Here is a 20,671-nt window from a genome sequence, read left to right on the forward strand (position 1 = left end):
CAACCACCCGACCATAGAGCAAACAACAGCCGAAGGCAACCAATGGGTCTTCAATGTAGCGAGAATTCCCGCACCCGTAGGTGTCCTTCAGCTGGCCCCTAAAATATGCATAATAGTACAGTGATAATGGACGTCATACTAAACTCCGAATTATACACAAGAAACTAAAATTTAAAATCATACAAGACTAACAAAGGCCAGAGGCTCCTGACTTGGGACAGGCGCAAAATTGCGGCGGGGTTAAACATGTTTATGAGATCTCAACCCTCCCCCTATACCTCTAGCCAATGTAGAAAAGTAAAACAATAACAATACGCACATTAAAATTCAGTTCAAGAGAAGTCCGAGTCTGATGTCAAAAGATGTAACAAAAGAAAATAAATAAAATGACAATAATACATAAATAACAACAGACTACTAGCAGTTAACTGACATGCCAGCTCCAGACCTCAATTAAACTGATTGAAAGATTATGTCTTCATCATATGAATATCAGGTACAATCCCTCCCGTTAGGGGTTTAGTATCATACTATCATAAAATATATGAGAAGAACATAACCCGTGTCATGCCAACAACTGTTTTTTTTAGAAATAAATGTGTTTAGTTCCGATGCAAAGACCCTATCAGTGAATCAATGTTAAAGCCAAAATATGCAATCTTTAATGACCTGACAACAGTATCGTAACTATATCCCCTTTTAATAAGTCTATTTAAAGGTTTTGTTAGTTTCTGAGGAGAATACTGACATTTTTGTGCTTTATAAAGAATATTTCCATAAAATTTTGGATGTGAAATACCTGAACGTATAACATGTCTGCATGTTGAGTTATATTTACGAATTATTTCCTTATACCGGTGATAAAATTTAGTAAATGTTTTGACCAGTTTGTGATATCGAAAACCCTGGTGTAATAATTTTTCAGTAATACATAAATTTCTCTCGCTAAAATCTAATACATTGTTACATACACGAGCGAATCGTACAAGTTGAGATATATAAACACCATAAGATGGTGACAAGGGAACGTCACCATCTAAAAATGGATAATTAACAATAGGAAATGAAAAATCATCTCTTTTATCATAAATTTTTGTATTAAGCTTCCCGTTTATGATATAGATATCAAGATCGAGGAAAGGGCAGTGGTCACTGTTATCATTAGCTTTATTTAAAGTAAGTTCTACAGGATAAATTTCTTTAGTATACATACTGAAGTCGTCATTATTTAGAGCCAATATATCATCCAAATATCTAAAAGTATTGTTAAATTTTTGTATCAAATGTTGTTTTGATGGGTCTTTGCTAATTTTAGTCATAAATTGTAACTCATAACAATACAAAAACAGGTCCGCAATAAGTGGTGCACAGTTAGTCCCCATTGGAATTCCAATAACTTGACGATATACGGAATCTCCAAAGCGAACAAAAATGTTATCAAGTAAAAATTCAAGTGCATAAATAGTATCAAAGCATGTCCAATTGACATAGTTCTTTTGTTTATTGCTACTAAAAAATGATCTAAAAGAGTTTGAACATATGTACTCGCATTCCGACTTTTTAAATGCCCAGTTAATTAGGGATGTGAATTTTTTCTTAATAAGAATATGAGGCAAAGTGGTATATAGGGTAGAAAAATCAAAACTTTGAACAGATTCAAAATCACCAATATATGCATGCAATTTATCAAGTACTTCCAACGAGTTTTTGACACTCCAAAAGTAATTAATTCCACTATTTTCAAAGGCCTTATTTGAACAATTTATTATCAGGTTTTTTATTGTACCAAGTGTACTAGTAAGTAAAACAGACAATTTAGTAGTTGAACAATGGCTGGAAGATGAAATAAATCTATATTTGTAAGGTTTTTTGTGCAGCTTCGGAAGCCAGTACATAGTTGGGACTTTCATTGTGTTTGGTTCTGCTTGTAAAGAAGTAGCTAAAAGTTTATGTTTGTTACAGATGTCGTTTTCTGAAAATGAAGTCAGTTGGAATGTTGGTGAATTCGTGATTTCCTTTTGCAGAACCTCTATATAAAATTTACGTCAAACAATAATGATATTATTAGCAGCTTTATCAGCCGGGACAAAAACAAATTCCTTGGCTAGTTCTGTTAGTTTATTTTTGATACGCGAAATAGGGTTTTTATAGTTTTTGTTGAGGGTAAAATGTTCTTTATAATGTTGTATTCGAATATCAACTATCTTCATTACTGAATTAAAAAAAGAGTCCAAAGATTTTTTGTCAGCTTTTTCCCGTTTTACCCATTTCAAACAGTAGGCGCGGAGTGAGTCGTTGATGATATTACGACACTCATTCCAGTTAACAGTTGACGGGGGACGATATTTAGGTCCTTTACTGAGGAATGATTTTAACTCTCGGTCGCGAACGATGTTAAGGTCTCCTGTTATAACATGGGAAATTGGTCCATAGGTGTATTCTGAATTACTGCAATTACACGACATAGGTGTATTTTCAGTGATATTTACATCTTTACACAATTGGCTATAATTAAACACATATTTTCGGGTAGATTTCTTGTAAATATAACAAATGAGAGGGAGTTTAGTATTATCAAAATATCCAGGAATTTGGTCTTTAACAGAATGGTCGTTAAAAATACCGGCAATATTTACAAAATCAAAACCTTTATTGACATACTTTATTTTAATAAAATGTTTTTTATGATCTTCAGGGCGATCAATTTTTGGAAACAGTTTAGAATAACAATATGCCATTATAATTTGGACAATTTCATACTTAGGACTGTAATATGAAATTGTGTTGCAATCCTCTAAAATTTTATTTAATTTATTTATAGGTAAAGAACAAAGCTTGGTTAACAGATAATGTCTGCCGTTGTTTTTTGAAATGGAAATTAGGTCCGAAATATTTGTATGGTTGGTCCGAAATTTTCTTTGATTGCGATTTTTTCTGCGTCCATGAGAACGATTTTTACGAACAGTTTTAGAAACTATATCCAAAATGTTAACAGAATCGGTTCTTGATATATTGCCAATTCCCATGATATTATCATTAAGACCGAGAGGGTAGACTGTCTGTAATTTTTTAATCCAATTTAATTCATTTATTTTTCGTGATCGTACCAACTTGGAATGAGATTCACCAGGCTGCTTATTTACTACTTCTAAAGGTTGAACTGTTAAATATTTAATAGGATGACTGTGCTTCTTAAGATGTTGATAAATGATACTTTTGAATTTATTGGGTCTTTTAAAACGATACAGGTGTTCTTGCGTGCGTTTAGATAAATATCGCCCAGTTTCACCTACGTACTGAATACCGCATCCCGGTTTGTTTCATGTGAGTAAATAAATAATACTGTTTGTTTTTCAAGTAATATCAGTTTCAAAATTTAGAGAAAATGTGCGACCATTAAATGTGGACCTTACTGTATTGTTGGTGGAAAGACGGGGACACGTAAGTCATTTTTTGGCATGACACTTATCGATAGAAGGGTAACCACGATTTTTATTGTTAAAAACGTTAGCTATGGTCGTATTTTTAGATAAGCGATTCTGAAGATTGAGACGTGTAGATACCCTTTGAACGAGTTTAGTATTTAATATTTTTCCATTTCTAAGCTTCATATTTGTTTTTTGGTATGTAGATTTATTACAAAGGAGCAAAGACTGGCGTCCAGAATATGAACCATCACACAGTAGATTAAATTGTGTAAAAATGATAAAACTGTTCGGCTCAAGACGTCAAATGCTTATTGTCATAAGTTACCCGACAAATTTAACAAAAGATAGGGTATATCAAGGTAGCGACTGACGTCTGACTAAATAGATGAATGGGGCTGAATATTAAAATACTACTTTTTGATAGATATTCCTAAAGTAATGAACATAGAGAAGTTCTCGCTCGGACACACACTCCATAATCTAGTATAATATAAGAGCATAAACCTTAAGCACGGGGAGGCACTCTACTGTCTCCACACGGCACTAAAGACAAACTCTGTAAAAAATAAAATTGAGAACTGTACGAGTCGATTGTAGTATATTATACGGTGGCTTTATTGTTGTGCCTTTAAAATACACCTATACTGCACGTGCAAATAATGCTAGGTGAAAAACGATGATTTTTCAGTGTTATTTTCAACAATTTTCAGATGCATTGTGTTTTCCATTTAGGACTATTTGAAAATGCTCTTAAATTGTATGAAGTTCAAGAATAACTATATTTACCAATTTCGTTCAAAAATTATTTTTCAGAACGTGTTTGATATGAAATATGAGTACAGAATCAGCAGTGGGGTATACGATGCAAGTTGGGTAACGTCAGTTAAAGGCTATTTTTAACGTCATTTGTACCACATTTGATTTTTACGACAAACATTTTTCAGAAGTTGAATAATCGATAGACATTTTAAGCCATTAAAATCCCATGAGGTATTTAGGTAATTTAAACTCGTTAACTAAGCGACGTTTTTAACACTCGCCGCTCCACTATATGGTGAACTACAGTTTCTTAAACCCACGTCATTTCAAAGGTACATTGGACAAATTTTTTAGCCCTCCCCCTTTTTCCAATATCCGTAAATTTTTTCCCTAAAAATTTCAAAATTTTACCATTTTTCTGTGTCATATGAATTTAAATATACTGCAAATAATTTATATTTTCTATTTACTTTCAATTTCTAGTTTACTATCAACAGCGGTCATACTGATTAATTTTGACCTTTTTTATGAATTCTTTACTCTGCTTCCGTGATCTTCATTGACATATTTTACTTTTTCTCTCTTTTTTTTGTGACAAAATCACTACACACATATATAAGAACCAATGGACAGCGTTTTTCGTCTCAAAACCAGTGAAGCCGTCAACAAGGAGCAACAAAGGCATCTGTTTCAAGAAATAGAGAGGGACCTTTAAACTACCACCACATGAGACTATTAGGCGTGTAAAACAGCGAGACAATTTAGTACAAAAATCCGTAAAAAATAAAAGATTCAAGAGTTATATATTAAATTTTAATATATGTTATTAATGTGAAAAATATTCATTTTGATTTCAAATGCAACCCTCCTCCCCCGCCGGATTATTTCCACTTACTTATATACAAAAAAGCATGTTTAGATTTGAGTATAGAGCAGTAATGGCTAATTTCTACCCTGTCAGGATAATAGCAAAAGTGAAAATAAAAATAAAGGTATGATTAAATCTATGAGGTTTAACCAAGGATTTGTATAGTAACTAAGGATTTGTATAGTAACTAAAGGTTTGTATAGTAACTAAGGATTTGTATAGTAACCAAGGATTTGTATAGTAACCAAGGAGTTGTATAGTAATCAAGGATTTGTATAGTAACCAAGGATTTGTATAGTGTAACTAAGGATTTGTATAGTAACCAAGGATTTGTATAGTAACTAAGGATTTGTATAGTAACTATACAAATTCTTGGTTTGACCTTCAAACTACAGAGATCTAGAAATTTGAAAGGAACAAAATAAACAAACCAAAGGTAAAACATTCAATCTAATAGACAAGGCCGTAGCTAGGCATCTTATTTTAGTGAGGCAAAATTCGCGAGGCGAAATTTTTTTTTGGAGGGTATGAAATGAATGCTGCAAAATCCTGCATTCTAGGCATTTTTAGAGAGTTTGATAATGTTGAATTTGGACACTTTTTATATAATTTTTTTTTATTTTTTTTATATTTTAAGACTTTTACTAACACCAAATTTTTAACAACTTTATTTAAATTTATATGTAAGATAATCATCATAATATTACTTATTTGAGTCTGCTGCCAAAACATAGAACAAACATTGATTCAGTAGAGTTTACCAAATTTTCTATGGCCGGTTCAGTCAAATCGTTTCAGAATCATACTTTGGTCTGTTGATATAATTATCGCGATGTACATGGCAAGCCCGCACAATCTCTCGCCACTCATGCATGCTCTTTTCCAAGTTTTCAGTCGTTTCAGGGCAGTCTGTGTTTCTAAAGGAAGCACATTATCATCAACACAATGATCATGCAATGTCTTCTTCCAATTCCTTCTCCATCAGCAATTTGGTAGCAGCATCGGTAGTAACAGTTTTGTTTGCAAAAGGGAATTAAGCTTTCCTGTAAGCACCATCATACAGTTGCAGTTACAAAATTTTAAACTCGCTTTTATGCTTACAAAGAGTAGACAAACTAGGGATAGAATGAGATAAGATAAATGTATATGATTCTATCCATAGAGTATATATGATATGGGTACAGGGGAATTGGAATGGAGTTTTTGACGTTTTCATGTAGGTCCATAATTTCAAATTATTTCTGGAAATAGTTGGTGGTATTTTAGTTCCAGAATCTATAAATTTAGGGCGGGTTAGATGTATGGGGTGTCCGATTCCGAAACCCCGAATATAAAGGAACGAAATTCCGTAGTCCCGAATAAGTAAAGACAAAATTCTGTGTTAAAGGTTCTACCATTCCTCAATAATATCAAGTTGGAATATGGAATATTCTTTCAATTTTTAAGGTTAAAGAAACATGGATAGAAACTAATCCATGCATGTTTCATATTATTTATATTTTATTTATCTGTAAAGAGAAAGATTAAAGTTCGTGAAATGCATACGTAGACAGGACTGCCCCCTTGCGATGACTGGATTTGTCAAAAGTTGGTTAAACGGAGAAATGAATACGCAGAAAGGACTGCCCCCTTCCGAAGACCAGTACTTGATTTGTCAGTCTACTTATCGTTTTTGGATTGTTCTAATGAAGTGCAATACTCAGACTCTGTTCACAAAAAAACTAGTTTACTAGAATTATTCCTTCTTTACCTTCAGTGTCGCTTTCCCTTTTCTGCAAGGGCCTGTTTTTAACTAGAGATCCATGATGATTATCATTACTAGGTTAATGTTATCGAAAAACATCACCGGTTGAGATGCTGAGTTATATCCAGGAAGAATAGTTTAACAGGAATGATGACATGTTATATAGAAATTAAGGTTGAGACAGAACAACAAATGACTATTATATTTATATAATATATGTATAAAAAAATTAATCAGTATCGAAATTTTTGTGAGGCCTCACTTGCCTCAAGGGTAACATATGATAGACAACTTTCGAGTTCGATGCATTTCCGTCAAAAACTCTGGTTTTATTTAACGTCATTTGTGCGTTTAGGGGCGTCGTCACTTCCATTCTAATGTTGAGCGAGTGGTCGGAAAACTATAATTCTATATTGTACGAATTATTCGGCAAATTGAATTCTTAATATTGACAATCAGCACTGCTGTCATAAGGGAATTGTCATTAAGTACCTACAGAACAACCATTATTTCTAGTTTATCCTGCACAACGACGATCACTAAGACGCTTGATGAACGTTAATAGTGCAGGGATACAGGCGAGCCCCTCTATCTGGTAAATGACGAGTTTTTTTCGGTGACGGATGAACTGGAAAGTGGTCTAAAGGTGTCATACCACCAATTAAAAGTCCCTATATCTGTTCAACCAAATTTTGCAATTTTCACAGCTTTCTAAATATTTTACCTTAAGTTTAACTTCATAGAAACTAGGTATATCCTGAATCGTTTAGGTGTCACCTTTCTGCATGCCAATTTTCAACATACATTCAAAATCATATAAGAAAGAAGAGAGCTTCCGATAGGAGGTACCACTAAATATAACCCCTGGTTTTCTGGAAATCTTAAATTAGTATACTATGGAGAGCATTAATCCTCAATTTTTAATGCAAACTCATAAACAGGTAAATTTTGGCTTAAAATGGTCTTAATATATTTCTCTTTCAACAAAACTTTCTTTTCTGCAAATTTGTTGGTTAGTTTAGGTGAACAATGACATCAAATGCATTATTTTTTGTCCGAGTAGGCCTACTTTCACGTTCTAAATTTGAGGGAGTAATTGGTTGTTGACACCTAAAGAGACAAAAAAGTTGATTAGAAATCTTTTATTTTGCTTTATTCTTAATCCTTGGTCAATTTGAAGTTAAAAACAGCCTATCTGAGCCTTATTCGACTTATATTAAAAATTTCACAGCTCAATTTAAACTGACTGTAATGTATGACTTTGATAGAAAATTCTTGAAAATTTCATTTTGGGCTACAGGAACATAAACTTTCAATATCAAGATCATTGTTTGCTGATTTTTTCTTGTTTGTTCTACTTCTTTAAAGACTTTCAACAATTTTTGCAATGAATTTAGTAAAAAATCCAAGGTATTGAAGTGTCAAGGAAATTTGAGGGAGTAATTGGTGGTATGACACCTAAACTGATTAGATTGTATTCAGATTGTAAAACGTTATGTTTGACATTCAGCTTGCAGCCTTCTGAAATATGTATGAACTATTTTCCTAACAACAAATCAAAAATCTTTCCAAACTGAAACAAGCTGCTTTCTTTAAAAAAAAAAAAAAAAAAAAAAGCAATACGTGAACCTAAGATCGCTGACTTCTGGGTTACCAAAAGATTGTTGTTGAATTTTTGTTTGATTTTGAATTGAAATAATTTACTGTGATTAGAAGAAGAGAATGTTATTATGATGATGTTAAAACACCTGTATTAAAAATATGCATTGTTTGTACATTCACAAGTCAGATGAAAGTGCATATACAGTTACTATTTGAATATTATGCTAAAGCTCAACTGTTTTATTATATTTTGTTTCCTGCATGATACCTTCATATTCTCAACAGAGCTCTACAGAGCCTGTGTTTGTAATGTTCATGTAACCCGACTTAAAAATAGCATTTTCTATTCTATTCTTCTAAATCAATGTTTATGTTTGACTACATGCAGTCGATAGTCAAATAAACTTTCAAGACCTGCCCAAACAATGCAAGCCTCGTCGTCGTAAAAAACAGATCATGCAAGATCCTCATGGATAGTCTAGGTCGATAAAAAAAAGAACGTGTAGCACATCTGCGGAGAAAAAGGACAGATTTAAGATAATGTAAGTTTTATAGTCAATAGGTTTGTGAAATAAACAGTGTATCCACTATTCATATTTATTCGTAGCTATATAGCAGTCCTATCACCGATCCTCAAACAAATATTAGCTATCCGGTGGTTAAGATCCACAAAGATCGTATCCCTGGTTGTCATTTATAACTAGTCATTGGGATTCCTCTTTTCAAGCCATTTCTCACAGGCACTTGTCTCAGAAAAAAAAATCATATATTATACCTTATAATATGACAGTGGTTGTCCATTGTTTGGTGTGTTTTATCATTTGATTTTGCCATTTGATTACGGACTTTCCGTTTTGAATTTTCCTCGGAGTTCAGTATTTGTGTGATTTTGACTTTTTTCATAACAGTACAAAAACAAGTATGCTATTAAAGGGGCGCAATTATTGTCCATTGGAATACCTATTAACCTGTTGATAAACTTTGTTGCCGAAACGTACATAAATGTTACCAAGAAGAAAGTCAAGTTAACAGCTACAATGCTTACTTAGTTAGTATACAAAGATGTATTGACACCTCTTTGTATCTGCTGTGTACTATAGTATATGAATTATTTCAAACATTGCCGATATTTTTTTTGCATATCATGATAAACTGAAGAAACACGTTTATTTGTAGTATTTTTATCCATCTGATGAGTTTAGCCTTTTTCACACAGGCACTTTTCTCAGAAGAAAAAAATCCTTCATACCTTAATATAACATTAAGGTATACTAGGGGAAAATCTGAGACAAGTGCCTGTGCTTTTTCAACTGATTTTTATACTTCTTTCTTATGTTGTACTGCACACGTTTACACCACTAGCCCAGGTATGGGAATGGCTTGGATCCCGCTAACATGTTTAACCCGCCACATTCTCTATGTATGTGCATGTCCCAAGTCAGGAGCATGTAATTCAGTGGTTGTCGTTTGTTTATATGTTACATACATGTATTTGTTTTTCGTTCATTTTTTGTACACAAATTAGGCCGTTAGTTTTCTCGCTTGAATTGTTTTTCATTGTCATTTTGGGGCCTTTTATAGCTGACTATGAGGTATGGGCTTTGTTCATTGTTGAAGGCCTTACGGTGACCTAAAGTTGTTAATTTCTGTGTCATTTTGGTCTCTTGTGGAGAGTTGTCATATTGGCAATCATACCACATCTTCAGGCTTTTTTATATCGTGCTTAATGAGTATTTAATACAGTTACTGCTTTTATCATGTGTAACTTAGTGCTATAAGTCTTATTTGAACACACACGCGAAATCGCGGGCATTTATAGCCTGGTTTAAAGTAGGTAAACGATTGTAGGAGGGATTTTTGTAAAAGATTTTATGTCTGGAGAATCTCAGAAAAGGTACCAAAAGCCCTCCTATTTTCTTTCCAAAGTCCGTTATATGTTTCCTTTCTGTTAAATTCCATTATTGTCGCGTTTCTGGCCTCAGACCACAACTATTTCTTCCCTTTTCTACAATGCATTTTAATGTAAAAGTCAAATTAAATTAAAACAAATTGCACCGCTTCACTGAACATGAAACAAATCACGGTAACTGCGAATATACCGTTATTACTTTATAATAAATATGCTTCTAGGACAATCCATCAGTGATTTTATTTCTTTGGAGAATTCCCTATTAACATGCCAATGGTAGGATTTGAACCTTGAATAATTGACTATGGCTAATTTCGACCCTACTTTCAAAATCAATACTTTCACTTTCAACAACATATTTTTTGCACATGTTATACTTATTTTGATATATATGCAACTGATATGACCCCTTAGATAACATTTCAAAGAAAACAATAGACATAATACTTAGGAAGTATTACCCCATAGAATAATTGAGAACTATGTTCCAGGACAACCAACAAAAGGAATTAATAATGTGGTCTGAATCCTTCTGCATACTATGAACATATGTATATTATAAATAAAGTGTATTTGCTATTAACTATCAATTCCAAGTTTCTTCTCCACGGCAATCACTGCTATATTAATATAGAGAATCTCTATATATTATAGTAGTATAATCATAGTATACATGTAGATAAAGGTGAAAATAATCGTCTTCTCTCTGAGTACTTATAAGAATCATGTGCAAGTTTAAAACCGAAAGTCTTATCTATGACTTAAAAGTCGGTCTGATGACAAACAATATCCGGACGCCTTAATTTCTCCCCCCCCCCCCCAAATAACTCAATATGAAAAACATAAGAATGGATGACACATGCGACTATGCATGGAACCTATAGGTCACAGAGGCACGATGATTAATGTGATTGTGGAAGGAAGAGAAGCGACACACAAAATGAGGTCTGTTCGTTAATAGTATTGATATTGTTCCATGATAAGTAATGGTAATCATAATTTGTCAAATTTGAACAGTTTTTTTTATAATTGTATCGATGATTTAGCCACTTCATCATGGATTTTGTATGCTGATATATTTGATATTGTTGGTGGGATATGTACAGTGTACAGACGGTGGATATGTACAGTGTACAGAGTATGCAATTGGTTTAATATTTTTTTTATCTAACCAGTTTTATTAGTGCACCCAAGGATTTGTATAATAAGACATTATACTACAGTCTACGCAAAAGTTCACGAGATTCCAATCCTTCTTACACAAATCCTTGGTGCACCGTTGTTATTGTGACCATGGATATGTATATAGTGAAAATTCATAGGATTTAAACTCAAGGTTTTTTTTATCTTTATTAAAATCAAGTTTAATCAACACTGACAAAAGACAACAGTGTCAGTGCAACAAATAGAAGTTATTACACGACCTTGACTGGCTATAGTTCCAGTGGTTCATCTGACAAAGGTCGTAAATACAGGATAGGTAAAGGTAAAGCTGGTGATTCAACAACAGATATTTTACTAAAAAAAACAATTAAATTTGAAATTATCTATATTCTATCCCTCCATTTTAATACACAACTTATAAAATTAAATCCAGCTGTTTTAATTATTTTATTGTTATCAAAAAAAAAAAATCTGGGGCAAATATTTGTTATTATCACAAGAAAGGCTGCATAACTCTTGCTTTATCGTTTCTCGTTGAGTGCATTGCAATCTTCTTTCGCAAGTCACGTGATACAAACATTGACGTCTTGGAATGTCCGTAGGACATTATGGCGGTCTAAATAATAACACAGGTAATGCACATATTTAAGTATGTATTAATGAAGAAAAATAAGATGTTACACACAGAATATCTACAAAAGTTCTACTTTATCATCAATTTGCTACAAAAATCGTTTTGAAACTGGTCGAAAGCTGCCATATCTTAAACCGGAAGCGTGATACAGGTAGACTGATCACACCTGCACACACTCGCAAGAATTAAACAAGCTTTATTTTGAGTCGATTAAGTATACAAACAGTGACAACATTGGCTCTAATGGGTTTTTAACTGAAAAAGACAATCAAGATTGACTGGATACCTCTCTGCAAGGACGGATATATGTAATTATAACGTCCTTACTCTCGACCATTCGTGATTTTTAACTATTTTATAATTTCAATAACTCATCTTTAAAATTATATGTTACAAAATTTGTAAAGATTATACGAAAAAACATTTAATGTAGATCAAAGGAAAATGACGCCAAATAAACATGAAAATGCATGACTCTCACACCAATTTTGAGAGACTTTGTACATGTAGCCCTCTGTTAATATAGTGTTTCTTCAAAATTGGCCATTTCTTCGTTCGTTACTAAGTATTTTATAGATACATGTATATCACAGTGGAAAATTAGTTACGTTATATACCAACAGTGAACTGTATCTATAATATATATCTTCTCCCAAACTTTGAACACCTCCAGCATTATACATTATAACATACGGTAGTCATAGTAAGAAATGCACGACTCTCCACCACCATATAACAATGTTGTACACATACACAGTAAAAAAGATGCATCGGTCATCTGCTAAATTCTAGGACTAGATACTTTAATAAGATAAATTATATCAATCTAAAAACAGAAAACCACAGGCTAGGGACAAACAAACCTACATTTAATGTATAATGCTGTACATTGCTCGGATGTTTCTTTAGTGACTTTCTGTATAAAATTTGTTTAGAAAACATGGATATTATTTATCAAGACATGCAAGAGTTGATTAAGAGCTCAGTTAAGTACAATGTAAAAAAAAATATATAGATTTTCAATTTGATGGCTACATGCATGTATTACAAATGAAAGTTTGTTTGCTGTCCTACATGCGTATATGTCATTGTGTACATGGACATACATGTACATTGTAGCTACAGAAAAGTAGCCCTTTCGTCCTATGTTACTTTCTGATTTGTTCAGGCCATCATCAAATTATATCTGTGGTACATTTAGTTTTGCAAAAACAGAAGTTGCTTTTCTTGATGTATAATTTTAAAGTAGCATGATCCTGGCATTGTCTGACATATTCAAAACAAATAAAGCATTATGGTTTATGGTTAAGGGTTGCATCATTAAGGTAAATCTCAATTCTTTTTCTAGTCGTGTACACAGTGTATTTTCCTACACAAGATTTGCATGCAGTGTACCAAACATTTGTAGAATTAACTACAATCCCCTTTCCTTTTCACGAATGTGACCTACCTAATTAGAATATGTACTGGGTTTGTAATAACATGAGCAACACGACGGTTGCCACATGTGAAGCTGGATCTGCTTGCCCTTCCGGAGAACCTGAGATCACCCCCAGCTTTTGGTGGGGTTCATGTTGCCTAGTTTTAGTTTTATTGTTTTTTATTGTATTTAATCTATTAAGATTTTGTGTGTATACATTGTTAAGTTTTACAAACTTTGATATATATCCTTCATTTTCAAGTTTCTATGTTATTCAATAACATAGAAACTTGAAAATGAAGGATATATATATTGTCATGTAAAATGTATATGTATACAAATGTACCTGGTATGTATTAACTGTATTTATGTATTTCAGACAAAATTTAAGAAATGGATACCTTTATGTGATAATTGAACGTACCAGTATCAAAAGAACAGATTTTAATTGAAGCATGGTAGAAAATGGTAACTATATTGTTTTTGCTACATGTACATGTAGATTTATTATTAGTTGGTACATGTATTTATGAACTTTTGTGACCATTCATGATCATTTAAGTGTTTCATGGGGATTTATAAGATACACACTAAGAAGACCCAAGTTATTATGTTATACATTGTACATATGCATGTAAAATGTACCATGTGTTTTTCATGAAAAGATTCAAACAAGAAAACTAACGGCCTTATAAAAATGAACGGAAAACAAATATGTAACACATAAAGGTTGTTGTCTTTTCATGAATTTAATTACAAGATACCTTCGGTACTGGATAATTGTATTTCAGATTTATAGGTACATATTTGTTGTACTTTGAATAGAACTAATAAGAGAATATACATGTAAATAAAGGTCTTCAATTTTTAGAACCTGACAACCATGACAACTTATATTTTATATTCAATAAAAGTTAAGTTAAGAATTTTATGAAAATTTTTGGAAAATGGGGTTAAGTTTTAGTTATTGTTAATTTAAATCAAAAAGAAGATTTGTAATATCTTAACAAAAAGCCTAGAATAGAAGTTTTGGGAAGGTCTTTAAAGTTTACTGCTTTTTAGGTTTGGTGGTTGGTTGTTTTTTTTTAAGATTTTATATACATGTACTAACTATGTATGTTACATGTAGATAGTTTAGTTCAGTGGTCTAATTTTGTAACAAATTTTATTAAATGACTTTGATCTTAGCAATAGATTATAAGTTGTTTCATAGAAAGGAAAATATTGACATTTTAATTCATAAAAATGATAAGTATTTTAATTTCTGTAGAACACCAAAATATTAATCTTTGCACATACAAACAGGAGATTAAAATACCACAAGGCTGAGGAAGGTTAAGTGATTATTGTTATTAATTGCAATATTAGTTTGAATATTGAGCAACAGGTTGATTTATGACTTATCAAATTAAACGATTATCCAGACTTAAAAATGCTGTGGATTCATTACTATTAAGGGATACTAATTCTTGTGGTTTTTGGGAGTACAGGTTAACCACAAATCTAATATTTAAGCGAATTACAAATTTACTACGGAATTGTATGCAGACTTATTCAAAACCATGAAGTGTAAAAAACTAGTACAAGAAAATATGATTTTTTTCTCAACCTGCCAAAATTGATATTCACCAAAATTAGAATCTACATGTACAAAATGTATGGTTTTGACTCTTAATTTATTCTTTGTAAAGCTGTTGAAAGTATCTATGAAAAAAAAGACTTAGAAAGTTAAAAAAAAACTATATGTTATAACTAGGGCTGAGGTAAAAGCACACTGTAGACCAAGTGAAAGGAAGTATTTGGCATCAGAAAGAGCTAAAAAGAAAAGCCAAACATAAGTAATATTAAATGAGAAACAGTCAAGAAACTAAAAAAGCTACATGTAACATTTTAATAATATCCACTGTACAAAGGTTGTAGTCAATATGAAATAAATCTACATGTATATCAGTTAAATGACTGTACCTTAATATCATTCATATGTTGTTTTTGTAAAGGTTATTGTTTAAAAAGTTTTAAAGATTATTATTTCAATGTATATAGTTACATTTCTGCGATGGTTAAACTGTAAATAATATTTTATGAGAGAAACAAACAACAAATTACAAAAAGGAGACAGGAATGAAAGAGATGGTAGTATATGATATTGCTGTTTGTGTGTGTGTCTGTCTAGTAAAAGGGGGAGGTGAAATTGAGTTTTACTTTTAACATTGAAGAAAAATTCAAAGAAAATCAAATCAAATTTTTTATTACACATAATAATTCCTATCATCTATCTACAAAGAGTTAAACAATGAAAGACAGGGAAATGGTCAACGGAAAAATATTGAGCTGAAATATACATGTAGGACTTCTGGACTGTGATGAGTAGGACTTCTGGACTGTGATGAGTAGGACTTCTGGACTGTGATGAGTAGGACTTCTGGACTGTGATGAGTCTAGGACTTCTGGACTGTGATGAGTAGGCAGACAATAGTATTTTCAAATCTGCTGCAAACTTAACCTTCAACCTAGAGTTCAAATATAAAAAAAACCTGTAATAAATCATTGGATCAAAAATATCCTTCTGATGTTTGTGAAATTGGATATTATTTTCATACTTTGGAATACACGTATAATATTGAATTTAGAATTATATGCATGACATCTCTCTACACGATTAAATTGAATTTTAAAGTAATTTTTGTTAAATTTGAATTTGAAATGATTGATCTGGACTTTTGAGTGATTCAGTGAGGATAAATTTAAAATATGCATTTTATATAGATTAGACTGTTGGTTTTCCCCGTTTGAATAGTAATTTTTAGGGCCTTATATAGCTTGCTGTTTGGTGTGAGCCATGGTATAGTGTTTAAGACTGTACTTTGACCAATAATGGTTTACTTTTGCAAATTGTGACTGGGATGGAGAGTTGTCTGACTCTCATTGGCACTCACACACATCTTCTTATATCTCTGAATTTTCATAAAGTTTTGAAGAAATCTTTAATACAATTCTTCAAAAAATATTAGACAGTTTTTCATTGCTATATTGTGGCAATACCATCAGGCACGATATAAACCTAGCTCAGTGCAAATAGTAATTACTAAGTTTTCAAATGTAAAGTATTTGTGACACCTTCGATAGTGATCTATTATGGTAAACTTGTTTATAAACAAGCTTAACAAATTAGATATTTTTCATGTTTATTACAATGGCTATTTAAAAGACCATCATATGATTCTATGGGGGTCTTTATGTAACCAGTATTAGGTTAAAAAGAAGCAATAAGGTATTTAAACTTTCAAATGACAACTTATAATAAAAAAAGTTCTGAAATGTTATATTTATCAGTATTTAGTGTTAGGAACATCTTGAGATTATGTAAATTCTGTCAAAACTTTCATTTGGTCTTATGCTAGCATTTTTTAACCATTTTATATTCAAGTCCATGGAATTTAATATATACATGTAGGATATTTCACTTAAAAGGGAAGAGTATAAGGCATAGTTAAATCTGATTTTATATTTATCCTACATGTACATGTTTCAATGTTCAGATTTTATTTTGTGTGTGTGTGTGTGGGGGGTGGGGGGTGACATACATGTACAGTCATTTGAAGGAGATGGTCCATATACAGCAATGTATGTAACAGTTCTGTCTTTACATTTTAACTTACAAATACAAACATTTGATAGAAGTACCCCATGTACAGCCTTATAAGTAGTTCTATCTTTAAATCAGGTGTTCTATTTACCTGTAAGGATTACCTAGGTTTTAGAGCACCTGTCAGGTGTAACACCTTTTGTTATTACCTGATAAGATGCTGAGTTTATTGTGTTGAGTTGTGTATTTCGTGTGGATTTATCAGGTTTACAAACAGATCCCTTTGAACTGTTTGTTTACATTTTGATTAAAGGGAAACATTTTTGATTTTACGCCTTTGACTTCAAAATATTTGCTGACTATGTTGGATGTTTGTTAATTTACTTGCGTCCTCGTGTGTTTTTGAATTTGCTACTCACAATGTAAAATAGTGGTGTAGCTTTGCTATCAGATAAATATCATAAAAATGCACTTTCATATGTCATGTATGTTGACTTGGATGTAAAATGTAAAGTCAAGGATGATGTAATTCTAGCGTAAATTTTGAAAAATTTCAAGAATGATACAGTGTATCACAAAAGTGTGCTTACATATGTAGAATTGGATGTAATATTAAAATTAGAGATGATGATGTAATTCTAGCGTAAGTTTTGAAAACGAGGAGGATGAATTCAATGAATGGAGTATAAATTTAGGCATTTGGAACGTATGCCAAACAGGTCAACAATAACATGAACAGTGTACATGTAAATGTCTGAAGGTCAGTCTCTTTGGCTTCATTCCGACTACAGTCATTTATAATTAGTACACCTGTGATGCTTTACTGTATATGTAATCTATCTACTTATATCTTGTTTTACATGTAAACATTACTAAAGATATACTTCTTTGCTTGTGGCAATTGTATAGCTGTTGATTGATATTTCTTTTAAATTATACAAATAAAGAATTGAGATGTCAAAGTTGTTTCATAATGGAAAATAACATTGTAAGATTTTAAGATGTAAGGGCAAAAAAAAAGCTGACATTTGGTTTATCTGTATACACAAGGTACACAGTTTGTCTGTTATGTAAGGTATACAGATGAGTTATGTAAGATCATTTTCTGGTTCCTCTCTTGAGAATTGTTTATGTAAAACCACAAGAATACATGACATGAATTCACTTTTTTGTTACCTTTGATCACCTGGTGAGAAAAAAAGTTGTCATTCATAATTCTAGGACAATATAAAGTTATAAACTAAGAGTTTAGTTTCTATTACGTTGTATAATTGATACCACTCTGCATATAACCGTTACTCTACATCAATACATGTATGTTGCTGGGGTTTTCATATTTTCCTGACTAGGTGGTACATATTTACATGCATACCTCAAGGTTGGTAGCCAGACTTTGTGCTTCTTCTGACCCTTGGCAAAGTTGGGTGTAAGGTTGACTGTTCATGATGTTAGTAGCCATGTCAGGTCAGAATGGGTATATTTGATATGAAACCTCGTAAAGAAACCTTGCAACAATTTATTTCATGGAACAGTGGGTGGTCAGTTGCAATACAAGACTTTTGCCATATCCAATAAACCATTGTTTCCTAGTGGCAGTTCAAAATGTAGTTCCCCCCTTTTCCATTTGTAGGAAGCTGCCTTTAAGAATCTATGTATTAATTGTCAGACTGTCAGTAGTTTCTCATTCTGAATATGCATCTAATAATTGCCACTGGACCTATAGCAACTTCACTGCAAGCAAGCAACAATCAATTAATTAATTTTATATGCAAGCTAGTAATTTTGGAACAGCAGAATTTAGGTGTCTTAATAAACTACATTTTGTTTTTACAGAGGAAAGCTTTATGGCATTTTCAACGACAGAATCACCAGTTTATGTAAGTTACGATAAATTATTTCATAAGTTACCAGAATTAATAATTTGATATCATATTGCTTGCCATTAATAATCGGCCTTCAATACATGTATAAGCTAGATTCTATGTGTTAACTTTCTATTATATAGTGTTCATGTATGTACACAAGTACATGTATAATAAAAACCATTATTTGGCTTCAAACTTGCTTGCTATACATGTATATGTTCTAACAAAATCAATTAGTTTAATGAATATGTGGATGATCCTTTTCTGGGAATTGAGAGAATCAATTCCAATTTGACATAATAAAAAATCCTTGGAAATTAACATTTATACATGAGGAATAATGATCACTGCATAAATGCTTGTCATAAAATATTTTTATAGCTACATGTAGTGCATACACAAAAAAGAATATTATTAAGTATATCTGCCAAGCAATATCTTCTTTGGAAATTTTTATAATGATACTATGTACTAGTGGTATAAAAAATATATGAGAAATATACAAGAACATTTACCCAAATTTATTCATGTTAAATTAATATTGATTGATAATCATTCATTTTACATTATATTTTCTCAATTTATACATTTTACATTTTTGTATTGAAATTTTTTTTAAATTTATGCATTTTTTATAGTATTAAATATTTAGTAACAGACTTCTTGGAAAACCTACTTCACGGTTTTCCGTGTACATGGCATCATGTTCCAATCAATTTTTTTTTTTTTATTAATGTTACATCCAATCGAAGTGTATCAGCTGTTATTATTTTATCAGCAGTTCTTTGTAAATATGAATTTGTAAGGGACATTTCATTGAAGAAATAGAAACATACATGGTTTATATTATATTTGTTACAGGGTGGCAATATTATCACATTAGAGATACCAGAAGATGCCAATGTTCGAGCTCCACTGTATTTTGTATATGAAGGTTCTAATCAGAGACATATTACCCTTGGGCATTACCATCAAGGAAAGGTTCAGTCGTTAATTCCAGGTTTGTACTTTTGGTTATGATCAATTATTGTTATTGTATGGAATAATCAAATTAAACTGTTTTGAATATACTTCAACATTGAAATGCTTTAAGATTGTGTTGTAGTACTTAAGCATGCTCTACATCTATATCAGTATTCAAAGCTCATACGTAGTGTCATATTGAACATCTAGCAAAGTTTATGCTTTAACCTGTGCTAGCATCATCTAGCAGAGATTTGTGCTGACACTTGTGCTAGGCAACATCTAACAGAGAATTGTGCTAAAACCCTGTGTTTTGGAACATCTAGTAAAGATTTTTGCTAAAACTATGCAGGGCAAAAAAAATTTTTTTTTCTATAACTAAGCAGGGCAAAATCTAGCAAAGATTTGTACTGACATCTATGCTAAGCAACATCTACCAGAGTTTGTGCTGAAACATGTGCTAGGCAACATCTACCAAAGTGTTTGCTAAAACATGTACTAGGCAACATCTACCAGAGTTTGTGCTGAAACATGTGCTAGGCAACATCTACCAAAGTGTTTGCTAAAACATGTGCTAGGCAACATCTAGCAACCTGTTTGTTGAAACCTCTGCTAGGCAACATCTTCCAGAGTTTGTGCTGAAACCCTGTACTATGCAACATCTAGTAAAGATTTTTGCTGAAATATGTGCTAGGTAACATCTATCAAAGTGTTTGCTGAAACCTGTGC

At 32.0% G+C, this 20,671-nt stretch overlaps 1 protein-coding gene across 42 annotated transcripts in view; it reads left to right on the forward strand.

Moving 5' to 3' along the window:
* The first annotated feature begins 12,004 nt into the window (after nucleotides 1–12,004).
* The window catches only part of LOC139521940 (rho guanine nucleotide exchange factor 18-like), a 159,869-nt gene continuing 151,202 nt past the window's right edge, over nucleotides 12,005–20,671 (forward strand). For 37 of the 42 annotated variants that reach the window (XM_071315706.1, XM_071315702.1, XM_071315709.1 and 34 more), the window contains exons 1-4: nucleotides 12,005–12,106; nucleotides 13,908–13,996; nucleotides 18,948–18,991; nucleotides 19,841–19,979. In XM_071315706.1, coding sequence (XP_071171807.1) covers nucleotides 13,984–13,996; nucleotides 18,948–18,991; nucleotides 19,841–19,979 — 196 coding nt within the window. In that variant the 5' untranslated portion in view covers nucleotides 12,005–12,106; nucleotides 13,908–13,983. Of the gene's footprint in view, nucleotides 12,107–13,907; nucleotides 13,997–17,239; nucleotides 17,875–18,947; nucleotides 18,992–19,840; nucleotides 19,980–20,671 lie in introns of those variants that run through there. The other 5 variants (XM_071315703.1, XM_071315708.1, XM_071315725.1 and 2 more) reach the window with 4 other exon arrangements.

This window comes from Mytilus edulis, chromosome 4 (assembly GCF_963676685.1).
Source record: "Mytilus edulis chromosome 4, xbMytEdul2.2, whole genome shotgun sequence".
Lineage (NCBI taxonomy): Eukaryota > Metazoa > Mollusca > Bivalvia > Mytilida > Mytilidae > Mytilus > Mytilus edulis.